The 25,315-nt window shown below is 48.1% G+C and overlaps 1 protein-coding gene and 1 pseudogene across 25 annotated transcripts in view; one reads left to right on the top strand and one right to left on the bottom strand.

The window, feature by feature from the left end:
* Positions 1–25,315, top strand: part of PRMT7 (protein arginine methyltransferase 7) — a 54,251-nt gene that overhangs the window by 16,465 nt on the left and 12,471 nt on the right. For 20 of the 25 annotated variants that reach the window (XM_063611598.1, XM_063611615.1, XM_063611608.1 and 17 more), the window contains 5 exons: positions 2,180–2,288; positions 11,226–11,338; positions 13,092–13,333; positions 13,559–13,739; positions 24,908–25,035. In XM_063611598.1, the coding sequence (XP_063467668.1) occupies positions 2,180–2,288; positions 11,226–11,338; positions 13,092–13,333; positions 13,559–13,739; positions 24,908–25,035 (773 nt within the window). The remainder of the gene's footprint in view (positions 1–2,179; positions 2,289–11,225; positions 11,339–13,091; positions 13,334–13,558; positions 13,740–24,907; positions 25,036–25,315) is intronic. The other 5 variants (XM_063611616.1, XM_063611617.1, XM_063611618.1 and 2 more) reach the window with 2 other exon arrangements.
* On the bottom strand, positions 2,902–2,973 carry LOC129457974 (uncharacterized; annotated as a pseudogene).

Below are 25,315 nucleotides of genomic sequence, written 5' to 3'. Positions count from 1 at the left end.
GCAGCAGGGGTGAGGGACGACACTGGCTTTGGATATTGTCAGGGTGGAGGCAAAGTGATTGGTGAGAACTAGGGTTTAAGGCCCTCAGACCACGTCTACAAACATCAAGGCAAATCCTAGAAATAATTTGAAATAGATGATGAAGATTTTTCTAGCAGAACATGCAGAGCATGTGTGTATTCCATGTAAGTACTGCACGCTAATCAATTGCACAACTGGAGCTGCTCACATATGTACTCTTTACGAAAGGAGACAGCATTTGTCCCTTGATTATAGTAAAACATATAGTATTCATGGTAGAAAATGTGGGAAATACAGAAAAGAATTTAGAAAAAATGAAAATCTTATCAGAATCAGTCTCGTTATCATTTTGTTGTTTCCACTTCGTGTGTAGGGCCACACGTGAGTCTGTTTGTTTTACATGCTAGAGCTCTTGGGGCTGTGGAATCTAGACTGGATAAGTTGAAAACAAAGAGTTGGAGGTGCTTATTTATGTTCAGGGAAACTCGAAGAGTTCAGGGAAGACTTCTGGACGGGGGATTCGTGCTGCCCTGGGAAGTGGGGTTTGATTTGGCAGGTGGGGCTAGGACAGGGAAGGCTCAGGCTTGCCTAGTGATCATGAGATCGTTGTGGCTGGAGTGTTGGTTGTTGGGGGAGTGGGGGAGGAAGACTGGGAAGGTGGAGGGCCTCCAAAGCAGTAGTTCCCCCTTATCTATGGTTTCACTTTTTGTGATTTCAGTTACCTGTGGTCAACTGAGGTCCAAAAATACTAAACGGAGCCAGGTGCGGTGGCTCACGCCTGTAATCCCAGCACTTTGGGTGGCTGAGACAGGTGGAAACCTTGAGTCCCAGAGTTGGAGACCAGCCTGGGCAACATGGCAAAACCCTGCCTCTACAAAAAGTAGCTGGGCATGGTGGTCTATGCCTGTAGTCCCAGCTACTCGGGATGTTGAGATGGGAAATTGCTTGAGCCTGGGAGGTGGAAGCTGCAGTGATCATGCCACTGGACTCCAGCCTGGACAACAGAGTGAGACCCTTCTCAAAAAGAAAAAGAAATTAAATGGAAAATTCCAGAAATTATTTATAAGTTGTAAGTTGTGTGCCATTCTGAGTATTATTACATAATTGTTCTATTTTTATTGTTGTTAATTTATAAATTATTTTTTATATTTATTATTGTGCCTAATTTATAAATTAAACCTGGTCACAGGTAAGCTTGGAGGCTGAAGCAGCTCCACTGTGAATGCTAATCCTCCATGCTGACTTCTGACCAACCCCAGTTTCAGGAATGCCTCTAAAATTTCCGCTTTCATGCACTTTGATGTAAATCCTGCCCTCAGGTCAGAACAACTTTGATGTTATCATAAATACATACTTACCATAAATCCTGCCCTTAGTCAGATTCCCTGTGGTATGTAAGCCGTGCGTCTGAGCCATAACAGTGTGGGGGCCCAGTGTCTCACTGCCCGAGACAAGGCTTCTGTTTGTACGTCTCTATAAAATGTGTCTTTCTGAGAAGCTGGATTTGCCAGTCTCTTTCCTCAACCTCTCAGCTCCCGTGGCCTGTTGGGGTAGGTTTACATAGAGCTGCCCACCACGGAACAGTACGTATGTATAGCAAAAAAAAAAAAAAAAAAAAAAAAAAGTATATGTAAGGGTCAGTACTATCTGAGGTTTCAAGCATCCACCAAGGGTCTTAAAATGTATCCCCCATGGACAAGAGGCACTGCTGCACCATAAGAAAATAGAGGCTGTGTTCTGCCAACAGTGGGGATTTGGGACAATTTTGAGCCCAGAGGATGACCTGCTTACTCACACCTACAGTCTTGCTGTCCTCTGGAGGGCACAGCACGCCTCCCAGGTTTGCGAGGCAAGTCCCTTTCCTGGCTTTTTGGCGTCCCCTTGTGTGGTACTGACACCTACTGCTCTTACTAAGTAGTGCAGCCTCCTCAGGATCCCCGGCATCCCCGCTGTGCCTGGCACGGAATGACAGTCCATAATCACAAGTTAAAGCCAGCTGAATCTCAGCCCTTTTTCATGATGCACATTTGGAGAATAAAGTATTTAAGTTACATATCCTAGGACCAGAATCAAGGAATAATAGCTTGCTCACCTTAAAGGTCAGACTACTGTTTAATTTATTGCTCATTTTTCCTTGGGTTTCGGCTCTATTTTCTAGGTTTTCAAGCCTATGGCTGATGCTGCTGTGAAGATTGTGGAGAAAAATGGCTTTAGTGATAAGATTAAGGTTATCAACAAGCATTCCACCGAGGTGACTGTAGGTTCAGGTGAGATTTACACACCCTGTGTTGAAAACTTTGCTTGCTCTTGTCTGAGAGAGGAAAAGGGTTATTCCAGTTACCTGGAACAAATCTAGGTCATAGCATAGAAATGGGGCCTCTCTGTGTGGGGCTCTGACAATAAGGACTTGGTTTCTCTTGATGTTTATTTTCCTGCTAGTTAAAACTAATCAAGAAGGAGTAGACTAGAGCTAGTCAGGTCCAGCAATGGAGACGCAAACAAACCCTACATTTGCTTTAAGCAAGTTGGAATTCTTATGGGGCTCAACTCTTGAGTTTCTTTTTTATTTCTTTTTTATTTATTTATTTATTTTTTGAGCCAGAGTCTCGCTGTCGCCCAGGCTGGAGTGCAGTGGCGTGATCTCGGCTCACTGCAGGCTCCGCCCCCTGGGGTTCACGCCATTCTCCTGCCTCAGCCTCCCGAGTAGCTGGGACTACAGGTGCCCGCCACCTCGCCCAGCTAATTTTTTGTATTTTTAGTAGAGACGGGGTTTCACTGTGTTAGCCAGGATGGTCTCGATCTCCTGACCTCGTGATCTGCCCGCCTCGGCCTCCCAAAGTGCTGGGATTACAGGTGTGAGCCACCGCGCCCAGCCAACTCTTGAGTTTCAACTACCAATAATCACGCCTTGGCTAAACCTCATTGGCTACGATACTGCCACTGCTCAAAGCTCAACTCTGAGTTTCATCAGGCAGAGAGTACTTTGTTTGTTTGTTTGTTTGTTTGTTTATTTATTTATTTATTTTGAGATGGAGTCTCGCTCTGTCGCCCAGGCTGGAGTGCAGTGGCGCTATCTCGCCTCACTGCAAGCTCCGCCTCCTGGGTTCACCCATCCTGGCTAACATGGTGAAACTCTATCTCTACTAAAAATACAAAAAATTAGCCGGGCGTGGTGGTGGGCATCTGTAGTCCCAGCTACTGGGGAGGCTGAGGCAGGAGAATGGCGAGAGTACTTAGTTCTGACATCCTGCCTCTGCATACAACATGAACGATTTTCCTGTATAGCATTGTCTCTTAAGGTTTCCAGAATATGTATATGTACACACACACACACACACATATTTTTTTTTTTTTTTTTTTTTGAGACGGAATCTCACTGTGTCACCCAGGCTGCATTGCAGTGGTGCAATCTTGGCTCACTGCATCCTCCACCTCCCGGGTACAAGTGATTCTCCTGCCTCAGCCTCCCAGGTAGCTGTGATTACAGGTGCCTGCCACCACACCTGGCTAATTTTTGTATTTTTTAGTTGAGACGGGGTTTCACCATGTTGGCCAGGCTGGTCTTGAACCCCTGACCTCAGGTGATCCACCTGCCTCAGTCTCCCAAAGTGCTAGGATTATAAGTGTGAGCCACCATGCCTGGCCTCCAGAATATTTTTTTATAGTCTAGAACTTTGTTTCAGTCTTTGAAAATTTCACATGCCACTGACACTTAGAGAACATAGTTGAAAGATTTGCAAAGGAAAAACTTCTGTGGTGAAGTTATGGATAACACCATGGGTTTTTTCTAATTTTTTGTGGAGATAGGGTCTTACTATGTTGCCCAGGCTGGACTCAAACTCTTATGCTAAAGTGATCCTCCCATCTCAGCCACCCAAGTACCTGGGACTACAGGTGTGCACTACCGCACCTGGCTTTTTCACCACGGTTTTGGAGAATGCAGTATGATTCTAAATTGAAGCTTCTATGTAAGGTCAACATTATTCTCCCATTTAACAATTTTTTTTAATGGAGAATCTGAAACATGTACAAAAGAAGCAGATACTGTCTTATTTATTTATTTATTTGAGACAGAGTCTCACTCTGTTGCCCAGGCTGGAGTGCAATGGCAGGATCTCAGCTCACTGCAACCTCTGCCTCCCATGTTCAAACGATTCTCCTTATTCAGCCTCCCAAGTAGCTGAGATTACAGGCGTGCACCACCATGCCCGGCTAATTTTTGTATTTTTAGTGGAGACCGGGTTTCACCATGTTGGCCAGGCTAGTCCCAAACTCCTGACCTCAGGTGACCCGCCTGCCTCGGCCTCCGAAAGTGCTGGGATTACAGGTGTGAGCCACCGCACCTGGCCTATCTTTTTTATTTTTAAAACATACAAACAAAAAAGTGCACAAATAATTCCATTTACAATCAACATTATTGAAGTATGATTTACATTAAATGAATATCCATTTTCATTAGTTTGATGAGTTTTGACAAATATAAACACACTTGTAACCACCATCACCATAATCAAGATAATAGAATATCTCCATCATGCCCAAAGAGATTTCTCATGACCCTTTCTAGTCAGTCCCTCCATATCCTGGTCCTAGGCACCCGCTCATAGACTTCTTCATTATAGATTAGATTTGCCTGTCTAGGATTTCAAGGAAGTGGAATCATAGAAGTGTGTACTCTTCTGTGTGTGTGCTCTGTTTTATATAGTGTGATGCTGGTAAGACTCTTCCACAGTGTTCGTGTCTTGGGGGTTCGTTCTTTTGTGTTACCGAGCAGCACTCGGTAGATAGATGTACCGTAACTTGTTTGTCCCTCTACCTGTTGATGGACAGGGATTTCTTGGATAGTTCTTTAGATTCACTGATCGTTTCTTTTGCAGCATCTAATATGCTGTTAAGTATATCTAGTAAACTTTTCATTTCTCTTTCTTTTTTGTTCTTTTTTTTTTTTTTTTTTGAGACAGGGTCTTGACCTGTCCCCCAAGCTGGAGTGCAGGGGTGTGAGCACGGCTCATTGCAGCTTTGACTTCCTGGGCTCACGCAGTCTTCCTGCTTCAGCCTCCTGTGTAGCTGGGACCACAGGCTCATGCCGCCATGCCTGGCTAACTTAAATTTTTTTTTTTTTTTTTTTGTAGAGATGGGATCTCAGTTTGTTGCCTAGGCTGGTCTCAAATTCCTGGGCTCAAGTGATTCTCCCACCTCAGCATCCCAAAGTCCTAGGATTACAGGCGTGAGCCGCTGTGCCTGGCCTCATTTTTGATACTGTATTTTTTATCTCTGAAAGTTCCACTTGATTCTTTTTCGTAACTTCCATTTTTCTCATGTTCATAGTTTCCTATAAGCACATTTATTTTAGCTTTTTGAACATCCTTATCTTCTGTTCCCACCATCTTTGCTTTTTCTGGATTTGTTCTCTTGAGTCATTTTTATCCTTGTTCTGGGTCACATTTTTCTTCTTCACATGTCTAATCATTTTTGTTTGGATGCTGTGGCTGTTGGGAATTCCCCATTGTTGAGTGCTAGACTTTGTTGTTTTTGCTTTTTAAACTTTGGCATGCAGTTGGGTTACTTGCAGTTCAGATTGATCCTTTTGGGGCTTGTTTAAGCTTTCTTTGGAGCAGGGTTAGAGTAGATTTAAGTCAGGCCTTCTCAACAGTAGTGCTGTGACATTTTGGCATTCCCCAACTATGTGACATTTTGATAATTCTTTGTGTGGACCCTGTCTTTTGCATTGTAGGATGTTTAGCAGCGTCCCTGGCCTCTTCCCAGTGGATGTCAGTAGCACTCCCCTCCTCCCACCATTCTTGCCAACTAAAAATGTCTCCAGACTGCCACATGTCTTCCTTGGTCTCGAGTGTGTAAAATTGCCACCTGTTGAGAACCACTGCTCTAAGGCTATTTAGCCAGACAGTTACTGCGACCTTTCTGGAGTGTCTGCTGAGAGCTCTAGGTGCTCAGCAGGGATTCCCTTGTCTGGCTGATCAGAACTTGAATGTTTCCCAGGCCTCTGAGAGCTCCGGAGATTGTTATCGCTCATGCACCCTTTGCTCGGCTTCACAGAGTATTACCCTCTGTGTATGTGAGTGTATTAACACAGACCCTAGAGGAACCCTGTGCAGCATTCTGAAGGCTTTTTTCTGTGTAACTTCCTCTCTGATTCTCCGCCTGGCAAGTTCCAGCTGCTTCCACTTCCCTGAACTCGTTTCCTGTCTGTTTAGCTCAGCAAGACTGCCGTGCTCTGCGTGACCTCTTACCGTGTACTGTGGTCTGGAGAGGGTCTCCTGGCTGATAGCCAGGGCAGAGTAAGGGTTACTTGGTTTGTTTCCCTTCTTAGGGAGCAAACTGTGTTGCCTCTTGCTCAACATCTGAAAACACTTGTTTCATACATTTTGCCCAGTTTTCTAGTTGATAACAGCAGGAGGGTAAGCCTGATCCCACTTATTCCACTATGGTCAGAGTGGAGATTGATTCATTTATATATTTTTGAAACCATCTCACTCTGTTGCCTAGGCTGGAGTACAGTGCTGCGAACACAGCTCATTGCAGCCTCGACTTCCTGGGCTCAAGTGATCCTCCTGCCTCAGCCTCCTGAGTAGCTGGGACCACAGGCAGGTGCCACCATACCCAACTAATTTTTTTGTTTTTTAAAATTTTTATTAGAAACTAAGTCTTGCGGCTGGGTGCAGTGGCTCACGCCTGTAATCCTAGCACTTTGGGAGGCCGAGGCGAGCGGATCACCTGAGGTCGGGAGTTCACAACCAGTCTGACCAACATGGAGAAACCCCGTTTCTACTAAAAATACAAAATTAGGCGTGGTGGTGCATGCCTGTAATCCCAGCTATTTGGGAGGCTGAGGCAGGAGAATTGCTTGAACCCGGGAGACAAAGGTTGCAGTGAGCCGAGATTGCACTATTGCACTCCAGCCTGGGCAACAAGAGCAAAACTCTGTCTCAAAAAAAAAAAAAAAGAAAAGAAAAGAAACTAGGTCTTGCTTTGTTTCCCAGGCTGGTCTTGAACACCAGGCCTCAAGCAGTCCTCCTGCCTCAGCCTCCCAAAGTGCTGGGATCACAGATGGGAGCCACTGCACCTGGCAAGATCATTTATTCTTGAAAATCCATCCATTTTGACGGCAGGGAGACTGACCTGTGGGGCAGCCTTGGCCGTGCAGTGTGCTGACTCTGCCTCCAGGCAGCATTGTTCACATGCACCTCAGCTTAAGCCAGGCCCCTCATATGATTTCTTATTTAAGAAAAATTTTTTTTTTTTTTAGACGGAGTAGCTCTGTCACCCAGGCTGGAGTGCAGTGGCATGACCTCGGCTCATTGCAACCTCCACCTCCCGGATTCAAGTGATCCTTCCACCACATCAGCCTCCTAAGTAGCTGATATTACAGGCATGCACCACCACCCAACTAATTTTTGTATTTTTAGTGGGGATGGGGTTTCACTATGTTGGCCAGGCTGGTCTTGAACTCCTGACCTCAAGCGATCTGCCTGCCTCGGCCTCCCAAAATGCTGGGATTATAGGCACGAACCACCACGCCTGGCCAATTTCTTAATACTTTTTCTTCATAGCACTTACCACTGCAATCATTAAATCATTATGTAGTTATGTATTTAATGTCTGTATCCCCACCCAGCTGAGGCATCCTGAGGTCATGCACTGCGTGGGTTGTATTAACTATTCCATTCTGTTATTTGTTCAGGGCCTGTCATGTAAAGGAGTTCAGTAATTTTTGTTAAGTGAGTAGATTGTCAGTCGTGCTAATCCCTTGTAAATGTGACTTTGTTTCCAATCCTGCAGACTGACAAGTGGCTTCCTCATTGCCAAGTTGGGTGGTCTTTCCTCTGCTTTTCCTCTCTAACCACTGTGGCTTTGGTGCTTCTGCCATTCCTTCCTTCTTGAAACTCTCTCCCTGGACCTTAGTGATATCTCTTCATCTTGGTTCTCCTGTGTTGCTTTCTTTCTACTCCAAATGTGTGCTTTCCAAGGTTCTACTCTCAGTCCTTTTTTTTTTTTTTTTTTGAGACGGAGTCTTGCTCTGTCGCCCAGGCTGGAGTGCAGTGGGGTGATCTCGGCTCACTGCAAGCTCCACCTCCTGGGTTCACACCATTCTCCTGCCTCAGCCTCCCGAGTAGCTGGGAGTGCAGGCTCCCGCCACCACGCCCGGCTAATTTTTTTTTGTATTTTTAGTAGAGACGGGGTTTCACCATGTTAGCCAGGATGGTCTTGATCTCCTGACCTCGTGATCCGCCTGCCTTGGCCTCCCAAAGTGCTGGGATTACAGGTGTGAGCCACCGTGCCCGGCCTCTCAGCCCTTTTTAAAAGTGGCATCTGAAGTTGCCTGTTCCCCAGAGCTGGATTACATGCTGAGGCTTGTGGAGAGCCAACCCAGGGAGCAGTGTGTGTTCATCCGTCCATGTCGTTCATTTGGAAAGGGCTTAGGAAGCTCCTGGGGTGGCTACCCGCTTCAGACTCCCCCACCCCGTGCCCTTATGTATTAGCAGTCACACTCAAAGTACCAGGCCCTCAAGATGTACTTGTTAAAATGCACTGGACCATAAAGCTTGATTTTTATTTTTTTTAATCTTTATTATTTTTTGAGACAGTCTCACTGTATTGCCCAAGATAGAGTATGGTGGGGCAATCTCGGCTCACTACAACATCTGCCTCCTGGGTTCAGGCAATTCTCATGCCTCAGCCTCCTGAGTAGCTGGGACTATAGGCGTGTGCTACCACACCCGGCTAATTTTTGTATTTTTAGTAGAGACAAGGTTTTGCCACATTGGCCAGGCTGGTATCGAACTCCTGGCCTCAAGTGATCCACCCACCTTGGCCTCTCAAAGTGCTGGAATTACAGGTGTGAGTCACTGTGCCTGGCTCTTGATTTTTATTTTAATGAAGCAATTTGGACTATAAAGCATTTTAAGTTATATAATTGTTTTAAACATTCAGGAGATAGAATTGGCAGAGTAGGTGATCAGTGGGTTGTAGGGTGACAGAAATCAATAATTTATCTAGTGTGTGTTGACTGTTACAGGGCACTAGACCTTGTTGTGGGCGCTGGGGTACAGTAGTGGACAGGCAGTCAGCGGTCCTGCTGTTCTGGAGCTAGTAAATGATGCCCAGATTCCTGGACTATGTGACTCATTGATTGAGGCAGAAACCCTGGAGGGAGGAGCAGGCATGTTAGGTGGGGTGGGTAGGATGAGTTTTGGACAATGTATTCCGGTTGGAGTTTGACATGACATCAGAGAGGATGGGCAGGGCTGCTCGGGAGGGTGGTCTCTGTGGCAGAAGACAGAAGTTTCTTCTTAAGCTCCTCCACGTGAGACTGTCATGGAGCACAGGTGAGCTTCTTAGGAAGTGTGCTTTTTTATCTTCTTCATCCCAACCACCACCACATGAGACAGAGCCCATTCACCTGTTTTAGTGATGAGGCAACTGATGGTCAAGAACCGAGGGCTTAGGGATAGGAAGCGAGATCCAGGCCAGGCTCCAGCCTCAAGCTCGAGGTTCACGCTGTCTCTGTTGTGCTCTTCTATCAGCTGCTTTCTTTCTTTCTTTGAAATGGAGTCTCACTCTGGCCCAGATTAGAGTGCAGTGGCGCGATCTCGGCCCACTGCAACCTCTGCCTCGGGGGTTCAAGTGATTCTCCTGCCTCAGCCTCTCAAGTAGCTGGGATTACGGGCACCCATCACCATGCCTGGCTAATTTTTGTATTTTTAGTAGAGAGAGGGTTTCACCATGTTGGCCAGGTTGGTTTCAAACTTCTGACCTCAGGTGATCTGCCCATCTTGGCCTCCCAAAATGCTGGGATTACACATGGGAGCCGCTGCGCCCGGCCCCTGTCAGCTGCTTTCATGCTTCTCTTCCTTGTGTCATCTGTGAGACTTGTGCTCTGTGCAGGGGAGATGAGTGGGCTTTGTCAGATAATAATTCATGAGGCATTAAAATGTTTACAGTTAATTCTCCCTGATGAATAGCCCCTTCCAAAGTCTATCTTGGCTCTTGGCTCATTAAAAATTATAATTGTAGAAGTAGCAGTACATTAGTGAGGTTTAGAAAACAGTTAACAGAAGAACCCTCCCAAATCCTACTGTCCTCTAAAATCCTACTGTCCTAAAACAACTGTTATTTAAGAGATTGTTTGGTGACAAGGCACTTTCATTAAGGGGATTTACCATAGTGATCTGGGAATTCTAAGTCATGGATCTCAATTTTGGCTGCCAGAGCTGAACTCACAGTAGCTGGAAGATCATCAGAGAACCTTGTTGTCTTGCTTTGGCTTTCCCTCCCTCTGCCTGCAACCTAGAAGTATTTGATGTACCAGCATTCAGTTTTTGCTTTTCAAGTAATTTTTCTAATTTAGTGGTTAATAGTTTAATTGTTAATTTATATCTGTCTAATTGCTAATAGGGATGAAAAAGTTTCCATATGTTTGATTTCTGTTTTGAATTTTCTGTTTATATTTTTACCTGGTTTCTTTTTGGGCGTGTGTATTTTTTGTTTGTTTGAGACAGAGTCTCACTCTGTCGCCTAGGCTGGAGTACAGTGGCACAATCTCGGCTCACTGCAACCTGTGCCTCCCAGGTTCAAGTGATTCTCATGCCTCAGCCTCCTGGGTAGCTGGGGTTACAGGTGTGCGCCATCACACCTGGCTAATTTTTGTATTTTTAGTAGAGATGGGGTTTCGCCATGATGGCTAGGCTGTTCTTGAACTCCTGGCCTCAAGTGATCCTCCTGCCTTGGCCTCCCAAAGTGCTAGGATTACAGGCGTGAGCCACCGCGCCTGGCTAATTTTTGTATTTTTTGTGGAAATGGGGATTTGTCATGTTTCCCAGGCTGATGTCAAACTCCTGAACTCAAGCAATCCATTGGGTATTTATAGTTTTCTTATCATTTTTTCCAGGTCTCTCTACCAATGTTAAGCATATGGAGTAGCTGTAAGAGCAGTACAGTAAACACGATCCCTTACCCTAGATTTCTCAGTTAGCATTTGTCATACATTTACATATGGATTTTTTTTGTCTTTCACTGAACCATTGGCAAGTCAGTCACAGATATCCTGACACTTCTGAATACCTCAGCATGTATATGTGCTTTTAGCGTGATGGCCCCTTAACCACTTATCTTTCCCATATTTGCTGTAAATATTTTTCCTAGTCTGTTGCTTATGTCCGACTCTGTTTTCTTGTGTTTTTCAGAGGGTGACATGCCATGCCGTGCCAACATCCTGGTCACAGAGTTGTTTGACACAGAGCTGATCGGGGAGGGGGCACTGCCCTCCTATGAGCACGCACACAGGCATCTCGTGGAGGTAGTGGATGGAGGGCTCCCTCAGACGTGTCTGTGGTCTCAGCCAGCTCACATAGCACTCACTCACGCACCATGTCCCACACAGCCCAAGCCCTCAGCACCTCTGATGCACCTGGGACACCCCTCCATTCCTGGGGGGCTCTGGTTCTCTTCACTTATGACTTTCATGTCCCTTGAATGCCAAATCTTAATAGGTTAGAGTTGAAAAGCAAGAAACTATATTCAAATTCAGTTCAGTTAATATTCTCAGGAAGGCAATGCTTGAGCTGTCAGTCTTGAGACGTGACCAGGTGTTGGCCTGGCAGATGGAATATTTCTGGTAGAGGAGAGCAGCACGTGCTAGATGTGAGACTGAATCGGTGTGGTGGCTCGGGAGCCTGCTTTGGATTTTGTGCTGTGTGGGAGGCAGGAGAGATGGAGAGATGGGCTTAGCAACTGAGGCTAGAGAGCTGGGCAGGAGCTAGATGGAGTGGGGCTTGGGGGCTATGCCCAGAGGGTAGCTGTCATCTGGAAGGTGGGGTGGCGTCACAGGAGGGTTTGAAGCAGAGGATTGACAGCAGATTTATGCAGGCAGACGTGTGGAGGGCAGTTGGGGTATAGGGCTGGAGGTTGCGGGTGGGTTAAAAGGCTGTGGAGTCGTCCAGACGCTATGGTGCAGTGGGCCTCAGCCAAGGCTGTAGACCAGGGGCCTGATAGGTGGTCCTAGGAGTTGGTGGTCCCTTAGGTGTAGAGGTATTGATGCCAGGGTTTGGGTACCTGGATTGGATGGTGGTGCTTCCTGTTGACTGGGAGTGCAGGAGGAGGGGTAGCCTTGGGAAGGTTGGGAAGTGGTGAGGGCGATTCTTCTGGTTTAGACAGTTTGAGCTCTCTAAAGGTCAGCCAAGTAGAAAGGCCCAAGAGGCCCAGAGATGTATGGATTTAGTCAGTGAAGAGGGCGTGGTTGAGGTCACTCTGGAGAGTGTGGAGGGAGACAGTCCGGACCAGGGAGTCCCCTTGTGAGGTGGGGCAGAGGAAGCACAGCCTGGGGAAGGCAGCGGGAGCGAGTCCAGTTAGAGCGGCATTTCTCTACCAGAGCAAGGTTGGGAGACGCCTCGCAGGGAGGCCAGTTATGCTGCTAACCTTTTACCATGCCCGGAGCAACCCCCACAGCAGAGAATCATTTGGCCCAAGAGGCCAGTGGTGCCCTGGTGGTGAAAGCCACGTGGGTAGCAGCTGTGAGTGCGCTCTTGCTGGATCCCTATTGCCTGGTGCATGGAGGATGTGGATTGGATGCATGAGGTAGGAGGAAAGCTGGACAAGGAGCCGGAGCCGCAGCCCTAAGGGCTGAGTGTGCAGCAATGCAGCGGCGCCAGAGGGCTGGGCAGCTGAGGGGGCACCATGGTCCACAGGGCTTTGCCACAAGGAGGCTCTTGTTTTGGTGCTGGGCAGGAGCGGCACTGAAGGGACGTTGAGCCCAGAGCCAGGATCACCACCCAGCAGCAGGACTTGAAGCATTTAAGAGTGCCAGGTAGCCAGGAACTTAGCTGACGTAAGTCATTTTAGGCACCGTGTGTATTCTTTTTGAAATGTAATACCTTTTTTTCCCTTTTCCAAGGGCATAGGGCTGAAAACAGTTCACTATTCTAATAGTATAAGGTGTTGGGCATTACTAAACCAACCTAATGTTAAGGAATAAACCTCTTTTGATCAATGGGAATTACTGTGGGTCTAAGCACCTGATTTTTGTTTGGTTTTGTTTTTTAACATAAACTTAGGAAAATTGTGAGGCTGTGCCCCACAGAGCCACCGTCTATGCACAGCTGGTGGAGTCCAGGAGGATGTGGTCGTGGAACAAGCTGTTTCCCATCCGCGTGCAGACCAGCCTCGGAGAGCAGGTCATCGTCCCTCCCGTGGACCTGGAGAGCTGCCCTGGTGCACCCTCTGTCTGTGACATTCAGCTGAACCAGGTGTCACCAGCCGACTTTACAGTCCTCAGCGATGTGCTGCCCATGTTCAGGTACCAAGGAGCCACCATAGGTGATGGCACTTTTGAGACATTTGATAGAAGTGGGGTATTAGGAGGTTCTTTTTGAGTGGGAAGGAAATCTAGCTGCTGTCACCTGCCTCGAAGGCAGGAGTCCTTTGCAGCCAAATGTCATTGCCAGTGAGGTCACTGTAAAAGCTTAAAAAATGGAGTGTGTGAGGTTAAACTCTGCTTACATTCTTGAATATTATTCCTCAGCATAGACTTCAGCAAGCAAGTCAGTAGCTCAGCAGCCTGCCATAGCAGGCAGTTTGAACCTCTGACATCTGGCCAAGCTCAGGTGGTTCTCTCTTGGTGGGACATTGAAATGGACCCTGAGGGGAAGATCAAGTGCACCATGGCCCCCTTCTGGGCACACTCAGACCCAGAGGAGATGCAGGTAAGAGGCAGGAGGCGAGCATGTGCCCTGTCAGGAAACTTGTCCACTGCTGTTCATGGGAAAGTAACCAGGAGAATTTAGAGACAGGAGGGCTGTGTCAGAATCAAAGACAAATAAAAGTTTTTAAAAAGCAAGCAAAGGCTAGCTGTAGTAAGGTAGCCTTCCCAGGGTGAGCTCATGGTCAGCACCCATGGACACAGTGAGCAACAGAGAAGTTGGCTTTCCTGTCCCGCCTCATCATGATGCAGCCACCCTTAGATACCACCCCTCATCCCCTGAGTAATCCCAGGGGGCTCCCATCAGCTTGGAATAGAGAACTACAGCCTCACCTTCTGTGGCCTCAAAATCTCCTTTCTCCACCCCAATAGAAAGTAGGCAGAGGACATGAAAGACAGAAAAGGAAATACAAATGATGGGGATAGTTGCCCACTGTCCCTCATAATAAGAGAAATGCAGTATTAGCTGCTCACGGCACCTGTGCTCCCAGCCTCTCAGGAGACTGAGGCAGGAGGATTGCTTGAACCCAGGAAGTCGAGGCTGCAGTGAGTCGTGATTGCATTACTGCACTTCAGCCTGGGCAATAAGATGAGACCCTGGTCTCTAAAAAAAAAAAAGAGAGAGAGATGCAACTTTAAACTGCAATGAGATATCATTTTCACCTATTAGTGAATAAAGTTTAAGCAGTTTGCAAGCACACTGTTGGTGAAGCTCAGGGAAAAAGCAGGAAAGTGAGTCGTCAGAACGTCTTAGGTAGATAGCAATGCTGCTTCCAGACGTGGGGCTGTGGCTGGATTTGCGTCTGTACAGAATAGATGTGTGCAGCCCTGGTTTAGTAGAAAATGGCCAACCTAAAGGCCACTAGCAGGGATCAAGTCCATTATCCTTTCAGTGGGTGAGGTAGCTCTCTGTGCACTGATGTGGGACAAGCTTCAGGGTAGAGAATGGTGCAGAATGGTGTGTTGTGTGGCAGCACTGGTGTTAGTAAAAATAGGAATATATGTGTTTGTGAGTGGATGAGTTGTGTGTGGTGTACCTATAAGGACGTCTTTGGAAGAATTCCCAGAAATTCGTAAAACTGACTGCATCTGGGAATGGGGGCTGGAGGTTAGGGGTGGAAAGGAAACATATTTTTCACTACGCATCCTTGTATACCTTTTGAGTTTTCTCCTCATGTGCTTGTGTTATTTACACCCTCATCCACCCTCCCTCACTCTCACACTCAAAGGAAAAGAAAGTGGGAAAGGTGTATTGGAATTGCCTGATGGGTTCTTCCCACCCACTGTTCAGACAAAACCAATTCGCTGACACCGTGGCATTACAATAAAGAGTTTAACTGACACGAAGCCAGCCACACCACGTGGGAGACAGAGTTGTTACTCAAATCAGTCTCCCTGAAAATTCACAGGCTACAGTTTTTTGTTTGTTTTGAGATGGAGTTTCGTTCTTGTTGCCCAGGCTGGAGTGCAGTGGCGCGATCTCAGCTCACTGCCACCTCCACCTCCTGGGTTCAAGCAATTCTCCTGCCTCAGCCCCCCGAGTAGCTGTGATTACAGGCATGCACCACCACGCCTGGCTAATTTTGTATTTTTAGTAGAGATGGGGTTTGTCCATGTTGGCCAGGCTGGTCTCAAATTCCCGACCTCAGGTGACCCGCCCCACCGGCCTCCCAAAGTGCTGGGATTACAGGCGTGAGCCACTATGCCCGGCCCAGGCTAGGGTTTTTCAAGGATAGTTTGGCAGGCGAGGGAGTCCACTTCTGGGTGGAGTCATCAGACAGAAACGTAAAAACCCGAAAAGACATTTCAAACGGTCAATCTTAGTTTCTACAAGGGTGGTGTTATCTGCAGGAGGAATCAGGGAAGGTTGCAGATCTTGTGACCTAATAATGGCTTCACCTTAGCAGAATTCAGCCTCCTTTCATCCTCCTAACCTAATGATCTTTGATTCAGTTTAAATTTAATTTGGGAGAAGGGCGGTTATCATTTAAAGTATTAACCAGCTGGGTGTGGTTGCTCATGCCTATAATCCCAACACTTTGGGAGGCCCAGGTGGGTGGATCATTTGAGGTCAGGAGTTTGAGACCAGCCTGGCCAACATGGAGAAACCCCACTTCTACTAAAAATACAAAAATTAGCCAGATGTGGTGGTGCATGCCTGTAATTCCAGCTACTGGGGAGGCTGAGGCAGGAGAATTGCTTGAACCCAGGAGGTGGAAGTTGAAGTGAGCTGAGGTCACGCCACTGCACTGAAACCTGGGTGGAAGAGCGAGACTGTGTCAAAAAATAATAAGAATAGAAAATAAACTATTAACCAAATGTCTCCCACAGTTAGCTTGGCCCGGACCCAGGAATGATTAAGGGCAGTTTGGACATTAAAGCAAAATGGGCGTTAGTTAGATGAGATCTCTTTCACTGTCATAATTCTCTCACTGTTTTTCGCAAAGGCAGTTTTGGTTTCAGGGCCAAGAATAGAACCTGTCTCTACCCAGGAGCCCTCAGGCACCATCCTTTGTTCATGGTCCAGCCTGCCTGGCCTTAACCGCTGGCTTTGTTTTGAATGCTCACCTACTGGTTCTAGGTGTCCACAACATTGTGGAAGGCCTTAGCAGCTTCACCTACCCCATTCCCAGAGTTACTGTTTAGGCCGAATGGTTGTGACTGCTGGGGGATTGCTGTCAATCAGCGTACCCATACCAACAGCAGCATGTGAGACTAAGAAGTATGTGAGCTTCCTAGTCTCCCCTCCACCTTCCAGTTGCCTGGCCCCTGGTGGATGTGTGTCCAGCCAGGGCATGCCAGCTTCCCTCTGCAGCCTGTGTGTATGTCACTCTGAATTCACCCACAGAGTTGAGATTGGCACTGCGCCACATTCTTCCTAAGACTGTGTTGCAGAATTAGCATAAGAATAGCATTAAAATGTTAGTACTTTGGCTGGTGACTCACTCCTGTAATCCCAGCACTTTGAGAGGCCAAGGCAGGTGGATCACCTGAGGTCAGGAGTTCAAGACCAGCCTGGCCAACATGGTGAAACCCCGTCTCTACTAAAAATACAAAGAAAATTAGCCGGGCATGGTGGCAGGCGCCTGTAATCCCAGCTACTTGGGAGGCTGAGGCAGGAGAATCGCTTCAACCTGGGAGGTGGAGGTTGTAGTAAGCCGAGACTGCACCATTGCACTCCAGCCTGGGCAACAAGAGTGAAACTCCGTCTCAAAAAAAAAGTTAGTACTTTTAATTTGCATATCTTCAGAGCACTACTATGTATTTTTTCTCCTTGAATCCTCTTAGTAGACAAACCAGGTAACCACAATCATAGCCAACCCGGGACTCAGTAGGCTCCAGGGGTTGGAGCGGGGCCTTGTGTCCAGGAGCAGTAGAGTGGGTCCTGCCCCTGGTCTCTTGACTGTGGGTCTTGTGTTGTTTCTCTACCAGCGTTGACTTTTGGATTGGAAATTTGAGAGTTGCTAATGAATCTCCCTTGTGAATTCATGTAACTGCTTTGATCCTAAGTATATTTAGTCTGTTCCACCTTGGCACAGTGGGTTCTGTCACCAGCTCCTCAACATTAGGACCCAGGAGGTCCCTGTGGTGGGAGTATGGAAAGGACATGATGACAGGGCAGTGCCATGGGAGCCTAGGAGGGGTCGGGGAAGGGTTCTCCTGTCTTCATATATTTGCATAGTGTGGGAATAAATAAAAGGTTTAAAAGAACCTGTGTTATTCCTGTTACTATTTATTTTTCCAGAACATATCTGGTCAGATTTTCATTTTCTAGTTTTTATGTTCAAGTAGGCGTCTTAAGTGTGTGGGAATGTCATTCTCCTGCCTTTTTGTTAAATTCAAGACCAGGCGGGTGGGCACGTTCCTTACTTGTGCTCTTGGAGTCCCACAGGGCCAAGTTTTTCTTAGTTCCTGAAGGTGACAGAATGAGCAGGCAATTGTCTCTTCAGAGTTGAGCCAGGCATCTCCTGTTTTTGTTTGTTAGAGACAGGGTCTTGCTCTATTGCTCAGGTTGGATTGTGGTGGCACTTCTTAGCTCACTGCTGCTGTGAACTCTGGGCACGAGCGATCCTCCCACCTCAGGCTCCTGAGTAGCTGGTACTATAGGCACGTGCCACCATGCCTAGCTAATCTTGTGTTTTTTGTAGAAATGGGGGTCACTGGTGTGTTACCCAGGCTGGTCCCGTACACCTGGCCTCAAGCGATTTGCCAGCCTCGGCCTCCCGAATTGTTGGGATTACAGGTGTGAGTCACCGCGTCCAGCTGGCATCTACTTTTTAGGGCAGTTCTTCCTTCAAAAAGAAGCTTAACAATTATGAGAGAAATAAACCTCATTATATAAAATAAAAATATCACTCATGGTCTTCCCTTTCACTCAAAATAGCTCCCTTTGTTTGGTCTCTCTCCAAACGCGTGGGTGTCGTCGGGGCTCATCTCTGTTCCGGGCCCTGTAGCCTTCAGCAGCAGCGTTTAAGATGTCTGTCCATATTCTACATGAGGGTTTATATCCTGTTCTGAGTACTGGCTGTTTGGGTGGGTTCCAGTTTTTGCTGGTATAAATAATTCTGTGATTTGCATTTTTATGTGAATATAACTATTTTCTTTGTTTTTTTTTGTTTTTTGTTTTTTTTTTTTTGATTTTCGTAGGATAGAATCCTGTATGTGGGGTTTGTAGTAAGGACTAGCACAGCTTATTAAAAATTGACTGTGGATCATTGTCAACCATGTTTCACAATTTAGAATATTCAGTTATTTAAATACTTCAATTTAATTCGAAGAATAAGCCAAAACCTTTTTGTATTTTCCCGCCTTTTTATTTTGAAAAATTATATATCCACAGAATAAGTGAAAATGAACACTGATAGTCCCTTTATTAATTTAAATTTACCAGTTGTTAACGTTTGCCATACCTGAAAGGGGCCGGGTGGAGACCACCTGAAAGGGGCCGGGTGGAGACCAAACTACACCGGTCACGGTCAAGAGATCTTTATTGGAGGTATCGAGCGGCACCACGCAAGGAGAAGGAAGAGAAGAGAGAGAGGGCTGCTGGTGTGCTGGGTTTTATATCCCTTAGGCCTACGTGGATTGGGCTAGGGGCGGGCCCAAGGGAAGGCGGGAGATGCTTCTTTCTGATTGGCCCTACTTTGGCGGGTTCAGACAGTGCCCGGTCAAGGAGGGGAGAAGAACCCGGAACCGGCCCCATCTTAAGGTACGGCGCCATTTTAAGGTACCCCATGTTACCTAACATTCCTCCCTTTTTGTTTTCTTAAATGGAGGAAAATGGGCGTCGTGGTTCATGTGGCTGCTTCCTGCTGAGTGGGGGCGCTGTGGGGAGGGGGCACAGGGAGAACTGTCAGGGTTGTGCGTGGGGTAATGTTCCTTGTAGGTATAGATCCTCCAGTGCCGTGAGCCAGTTGAGGGGCAGGGATGGGTTGGTGATGAGCCAGCTGTCGGCTCAGAGATCGTTGAGCAATTTGTGGAATCAGTTGGCGGTTGTCATGACTGGCTTGGGTTAGCAGGTTGTGAGCCCGTCTGTGGAATCTGTCCCGTCCTCGCTGGTGGCTAAAAGTTGGTAGTTTCTGAGGAGAAGCTGGTTAAATATTTGGTTAGATATGGAAGAGAAACTTAATGAGGAAACAATCGGAAGTAGGGAGAACCTGTTGGGAGTCAGTTTTTAGGGTACGGGTGATGGTTATAGTTTGTGCTGGATAAGACCAGGCATTGCTTGGGTATATTCCCCCTGTGGCTGCCTGGCCCCAGATTGCGTTGGCTGGGTTGGTGATGTGAATTGCTCGAGATGAGGCATTGTTTTGGTGACATAATATATGAATGGGGTCTGTCTGTCTGTTTTTTTGGTGATTTAATTCATAACACAGCTGGTCCAGGGACACCCATAGTTTTGGGGCCATTCAGTTTTACAGGCGCTGCAGGATTGTTGGTGTGGAAAGCAAATGGCAAAGTGGAACATGTGGAAATAAGGGTCCTAACCTCTATTTATTATGGTGAGTTTAGGGAGGGGAAGGTTTACTGAGGATGCGTCGACGGAGCATCGGGTGTAACTGATGACATTGGTGTGTGACCTCCGGTTAGCGTTGTAGGTTTCTTTGAGGGTGAACAGGTAGTAGGGTTGTGAAGTGGGCCTGTTGGCGGAGGAGGGTCCGTAGAAGAAGATGTAAGAGGCGGAGAGCCAGAAGAGCAGGCTCGGAGCAGGCATGAGGGCGGCAGCTTATGCCTTAGGAATAGTAGGAAGGGAGGGCGTTTTATTTATTTATTTATTTATTTATTTTTGAGATGGAGTCTTGCTCTGTCACCCAGGCTGGAGTGCAGTGGCGCAATCTCGGCTCACTGCAAGCTCCGCCTCCCGGGTTCACGCCATTCTCCTGCCTCAGCCTCTCCGAGTAGCTGGGACTACAGGCACCTGCCACCACGCCCGGCTAATTTTTTTTTGTATTTTTATTAGAGACGGGGTTTCACCGTGGTCTCAATCTCCTGACCTCGTGATCCATCCGCCTCGGCCTCCCAAAGTGCTGGGATTACAAGCGTGAGCCACCGCACGCGGCCCTGGAGGGCGTTTTAGAAATGTGAACTTTGAGAGGGTTGTGGGGTACAGGCGTGCCTGGCTTTAGAGGGGTTTGTGGGTTTGTGTTTAAGGAGAGACAGGCAGGAGGGTGGCGGGATTGAGGGGTGCACATGTTTGGAAAGTTACAGCGGAATCGTGCAGGAAGGAAACTAGGAGAGACAGTATGCGGAGACTTTTGTAGGTCAGGAGTTCCTTGAGGTGATGGGGGGAGGTAATGACAACAGCTGCCCTAAACGTTAATTTCTTTGACTCTTGAAGTAGTAGGTAGGCTGCAGCCAGGGCCCGAAGGCAGGGGGCCCACCCTCTCACGGTGGGGTCTAGTTGGCCGGCAGGGATGCAGAGCCTCCCATGGTGAGAGAGGAAGGGGTATATGTATACGGCGGCTGGCTGAACAGGGCGTCCCCTATTAGCCGATGGCCATGTTGCGAGTCAGAACCTTCGAGCCGGTCGTCACTGAAACGAAAGAACTGATGGGCCTCTGTAAGGCCGAGGGCCGTGGGTTACCTGGTACCAGGATTTTTTGAGCGAGAGAAGGGAGGAAACCCAGGCCGGATGAGTGAGGAGGGAAAGGAGAAAACTCAGCTCCCTGCGGGCCGAGTTCGCTCTCAGAATTGTTTGGATAGGTATGCAACTGCCGCAAAGGTGGGTCCGTGCATCTGACCTAGGACTCCAAGAGCCAAGCCATTGTGCTCATGTACATATAGAATGAAAGGTTGTTGTAAGTCTGGAAGATGTAGGGCTGGGGCTTTGAGTAGTGCCTGTTGGAGTGACAGGAAGGGCTGCTTGACTGGCCTCTACAGGCTCAGATGGGGTACCTCGGGAGAGATCATATAGGGGCTTTGCTAATAAAGAGTAGTTGGGGATCCAAGTTCTAAAGTAGCCTGCTAGTCCTAAGAAGGAGAGTATCTCTTGTTTGGTTTTTGGGATGGGAAGACTTCTAATGAAGCACTTTCGGTCTAGGGTGGTGGCCTTTGAGTCATGGGCAAGGAGGACTCCTAGATAGGTGACTTGAGTGAGGGAGAGCTGGACCTCTTGGGGGGATACTCGGTAGCCTTGGTCAGCAAGGAAGTTGAGAAGAGAGGTGGTGTTAGTTTGTGAGACAGTTAGAGAGGGACTGCATAGGAGGAGGTCATTAACGTATTGTAGGAGGGTGGACTGGGGAAAGTGTAATTTTTGTAGGTCTGAAGCTAGGGTTTGACCAAAAATGTGAGGGCTATCTCTGAACCCTTGGGGAAGAATGGTCCATGTCAGTTGTTGTAACTGTTTGGTGTCTGGGTCAGTCCAGGTGAAAGCAAAGAGATCTTGTGATTGGGGGGAGAGAGGAATGGTGAAGAAAGCATCCTTGAGATAGGAATTGAGGACAAGAGAGTATAGGGGTTGGGGACTAGGGGGTGAATGGGTTTAACGGCTTCATTAATGAGTCTGAGGTCCTGAACGAGGCGGAATGTGCCATTGGATTTTTTTACTGCAAGAATGGGGGTGTTGAATGGCGAGTGGGTTGGTCTAAGGAACCCCTTCCTGAGGAGATCGGAGATAACTGGTTGTAATCCTCTCAGACTAGAGGTGGGGAGAGGATATTGGGGTTGGCTGGGAAAGTGATGTGGGTTTTTGAGGGAGATTTGTATGGGGGTGCATAGTGCTAACGAAGGGGTGGTAGTATCCCAAACTACAGGATTGACGCCTGTTGGGAGTGAAGGCGGAGGAGGAGCAGGAGCCTGGTATATGGAATCAGCAACTAGGGCAATGAGTGAGGTGGATTTTTGGGGGGATGACTGGATTAAAGGTGATAGAGGTTTTGAATTTTGAGAGGATGTCTCTTCTTAACAAAGGGAGTGGGCATTGTGGCATGACTAGGAATCGATGGGAAAAGATGTGGCCGGAGAAAGTGCAGGAGAGGGGAGGAGTGGCTCTTGGACGTATGGTTTGGCCTCTGACCCCGACTATGGGAGATCCAAAGAGGGAAGTGGTGCCCCAAAATTCCCTTAAAACCGAGAAAGTAGCTCTGGTGTCTAGGAGAAAGGTGATGGGACATCCATCCACTGTTAAAGAGACCCTGGGCTCCTGTGTGGTGATGATTTGTGTTGGGAAGGAAGTCCCAAGGCCCCGTCAGTCTTGAATGGCCAATCCTAGAGGATTGGGAGTTGGGATGGTAGCTGGCCCGGCCCCGCTTCAGGAGCCGGGGCAGTCTACGCCCCAGTGGCCAGATTGGTGGCATTTAGGACATGGCCGGTTGGGGGGCCTGGGATTTGGGCACTCTCAGACCCAGTTCCCTTCCTTTCCGCATTTGAAACAGGGCCCTGGGGGCTGACGTTGGGATGGATGGGCAGACGACAACTTATGGCCGTGTGATCGAGGGGAGACTTGAAGGGCTTGTGCCAGTAACTGGTACTTCTGCCTCTTTGCCTTCTCATCTCGATTGTGATACACCTTAAATGCCGTTGCTAAGATCTCGCTTTGAGGGGTGAGGGGGCCTTTGTCCAGTTTTTTTTAGTTTACCTTTGATATCAGGAAAACTCTGAGCAAAAAATGGGACATGAGGAGTTGCCTACCGTCTGGGGTTTCGGGATCTATGTTGGTGTATTGTTGGAGTGCCTGTGTAAGGCGGTCTAGAAAAGCGGACGGGTTTTCATTTTTATCCTGTATGCTGCATAAGTTCGAGCTTGTTCCTAGACTCGCCTACACTTCTCGGGGAGGAGGGTGTTAGAGAGCATGGAAGGCTATAAGCTTGGATGAGGTATTGGAAGCAGAATTGGAAGTGTAGGAGCCTAGGTGTTTTTCTATTTGTGATAAGTCAGCCATAGAAAAGGGGACGTGGACTCAGACAATACCTTCAGCTCCTGCCATCTCTCTAAGGGGGGCAAGGTGGGGGGTGTGACTTTGAGCAAGTGGTGGGGGGGCTGAAGGCCGGGCCTGACGGGATAGGCGGTTGAGGGCATGGGGGGGGCAGCGGGAGGCTGGGCGACTTCCGGTTGGGTAGCGGCCGGAGGACGTGGCGGAGGGTGGTGATGGTGGGGGGTTCGTCGGCTGGGTCGAAGTCAGGGGCAGAGGGAGAGGTTGGCGGTTTATCGGCAAGGAGCTGCTGCGGTTTGCAAGGGAGACAAAGGTTAGGTCTATCCCATAGGAGAAAGAAGCCGTGGATATATGGGATCTCTACCCATTTTCCTGTTCACTCGCAATAATTGTAGAGATCCTGGAGAATGTTAGGATCGAGAGACCCATAAGTGGGCCATTTGCTTTGGTTGTCTAGGGGATATGTGGGCCAGTTTTGCTATTTGGGTTCTACCGTGGCCTTAGGGGCTTGAGGCGAGGCGCTTTGTGGGGTCTCTTGCCTGCCTAGAGAGGTAGACCCTGGAGGGGAAGACTTACCAAGACAAGGCCGGTGTTGGGCAAACAGCTTGGCGAACAGGAGAATGAGCGAAGACTGGCCGGGGTCTGGACTGAGCCCGAAAGGGATCGGGGTCCCACCGAGGGGGGTGGGGAGTCCCGATCTGAGTCACGGCACTAATGAAAGGGGCCGGGCGGAGACCAAACTACACCGGTCGCGGTCAAGAGATCTTTATTGGAGGTATCGAGCGGCACCACGCAAGGAGAAGGAAGAGAAGAGAGAGAGGGCTGCTGGTGTGCTGGACCTACTTGGATTGGGCTAGGGGCGGGCCCAAGGGAAGGCGGGAGATGCTTCTTTCTGATTGGCCCTCCTTTGGCGGGTTCAGACAGTGCCTGGTCAAGGAGGGGAGAAGAACCCGGAACCGGCCCCATCTTAAGGTACGGTGCCATTTTAAGGTACCCCATGTTACCTGACAATACCTGCTTTGTCTTTGTCTTTCTGCCTCTCGCCCTGCATCTCTACACACACACACACACACACACACACACACGTGTGCACGCATTTTTTTTTTTTGCTAAATCATTTGAAAGTAAGTTGCAGACATCTGACACTTTACTTTTAAATACCTCAACACATCTCCCAAGAATGAAAACAGTCTGCAACATAAACGAAACACATGATCACACCTAAGAAAAACAGTGGTTCCATAGTATCGTCTAACATATGGTTCAAAATAAAATTTGTCTCCAGAAGTCCTTGATAGCTTTTGTTTCCTCAGTCTACGATCCAGTTAGGTTTAGTGCATTGCGTTTGACTGTTTTGTAAATTCCGAGTATGTTAAAGCCTTTGGAATGCATGCCATGGGACTATTCTGAAAGGTTCCCCTCAAACCACTAGGTTTAAACCATTGTTTTTTCCTTCAAATGAAACATTCAGCACAGCCCTACATGTTGAAGAGAGAGCTTTGGTGCTACTCTGATGGGGTGGGGACTGGAGCCTGCACTTGTCCCCTCCCCTGAGCCACTGTGGCAGATCGCTGCCCTTGGCCACATTGTGTCTTCCTGAAGCCAACAGGGTTCCTGCAAACTTTTGGGCCACTGGCCTCTGAGTTTAGAGTTTATTTCTTTATCTCCTTGGCCACAAATGCCAGCTGCAGTCTACATTGTGGACGTCCTGAAAACTGGCAGTTCTCTGGCATTTGGCTCCTGGATTAGAAGCATTGCTCACTCTGCAGCTTGTTGACAGCTGACTCTGTTCTGCGTTTCAGTGGCGAGACCACTGGATGCAGTGTGTGTACTTCCTGCCACAAGAGGAGCCTGTGGTGCAGGGCTCAGCGCTCTATCTGGTAGCCCACCACGATGACTACTGCGTATGGTACAGCCTGCAGAGGACCGGGTACGTCGAGCCTCATGGGGGTGGAGGATGAGCCTCTGAGACTTACATGTAAATTCCCCATTTACAGATCCTTTGGAGGTGCCAGTGGGTTGATTTGTGTCTGGACAGGATAATATAAGAACAAAGATTTGTGACCGATGTGTCAGTGCCCATTCGTGTATACCCAGGAGAGGCTGTCGTGGGTTGCTGGAATCTGTTTAGAGCAGACGCGTAGGATAAGTCTGGAACTAGCAGGTGCTCTAGGCTCTCATGCCTACTGGAGACCAGTGTCCAGATTCAT

This window comes from Symphalangus syndactylus, chromosome 11 (genome assembly GCF_028878055.3).
Source record: "Symphalangus syndactylus isolate Jambi chromosome 11, NHGRI_mSymSyn1-v2.1_pri, whole genome shotgun sequence".
NCBI lineage: Eukaryota > Metazoa > Chordata > Mammalia > Primates > Hylobatidae > Symphalangus > Symphalangus syndactylus.
This window is presented reverse-complemented; position numbering and strand designations above follow the sequence as displayed.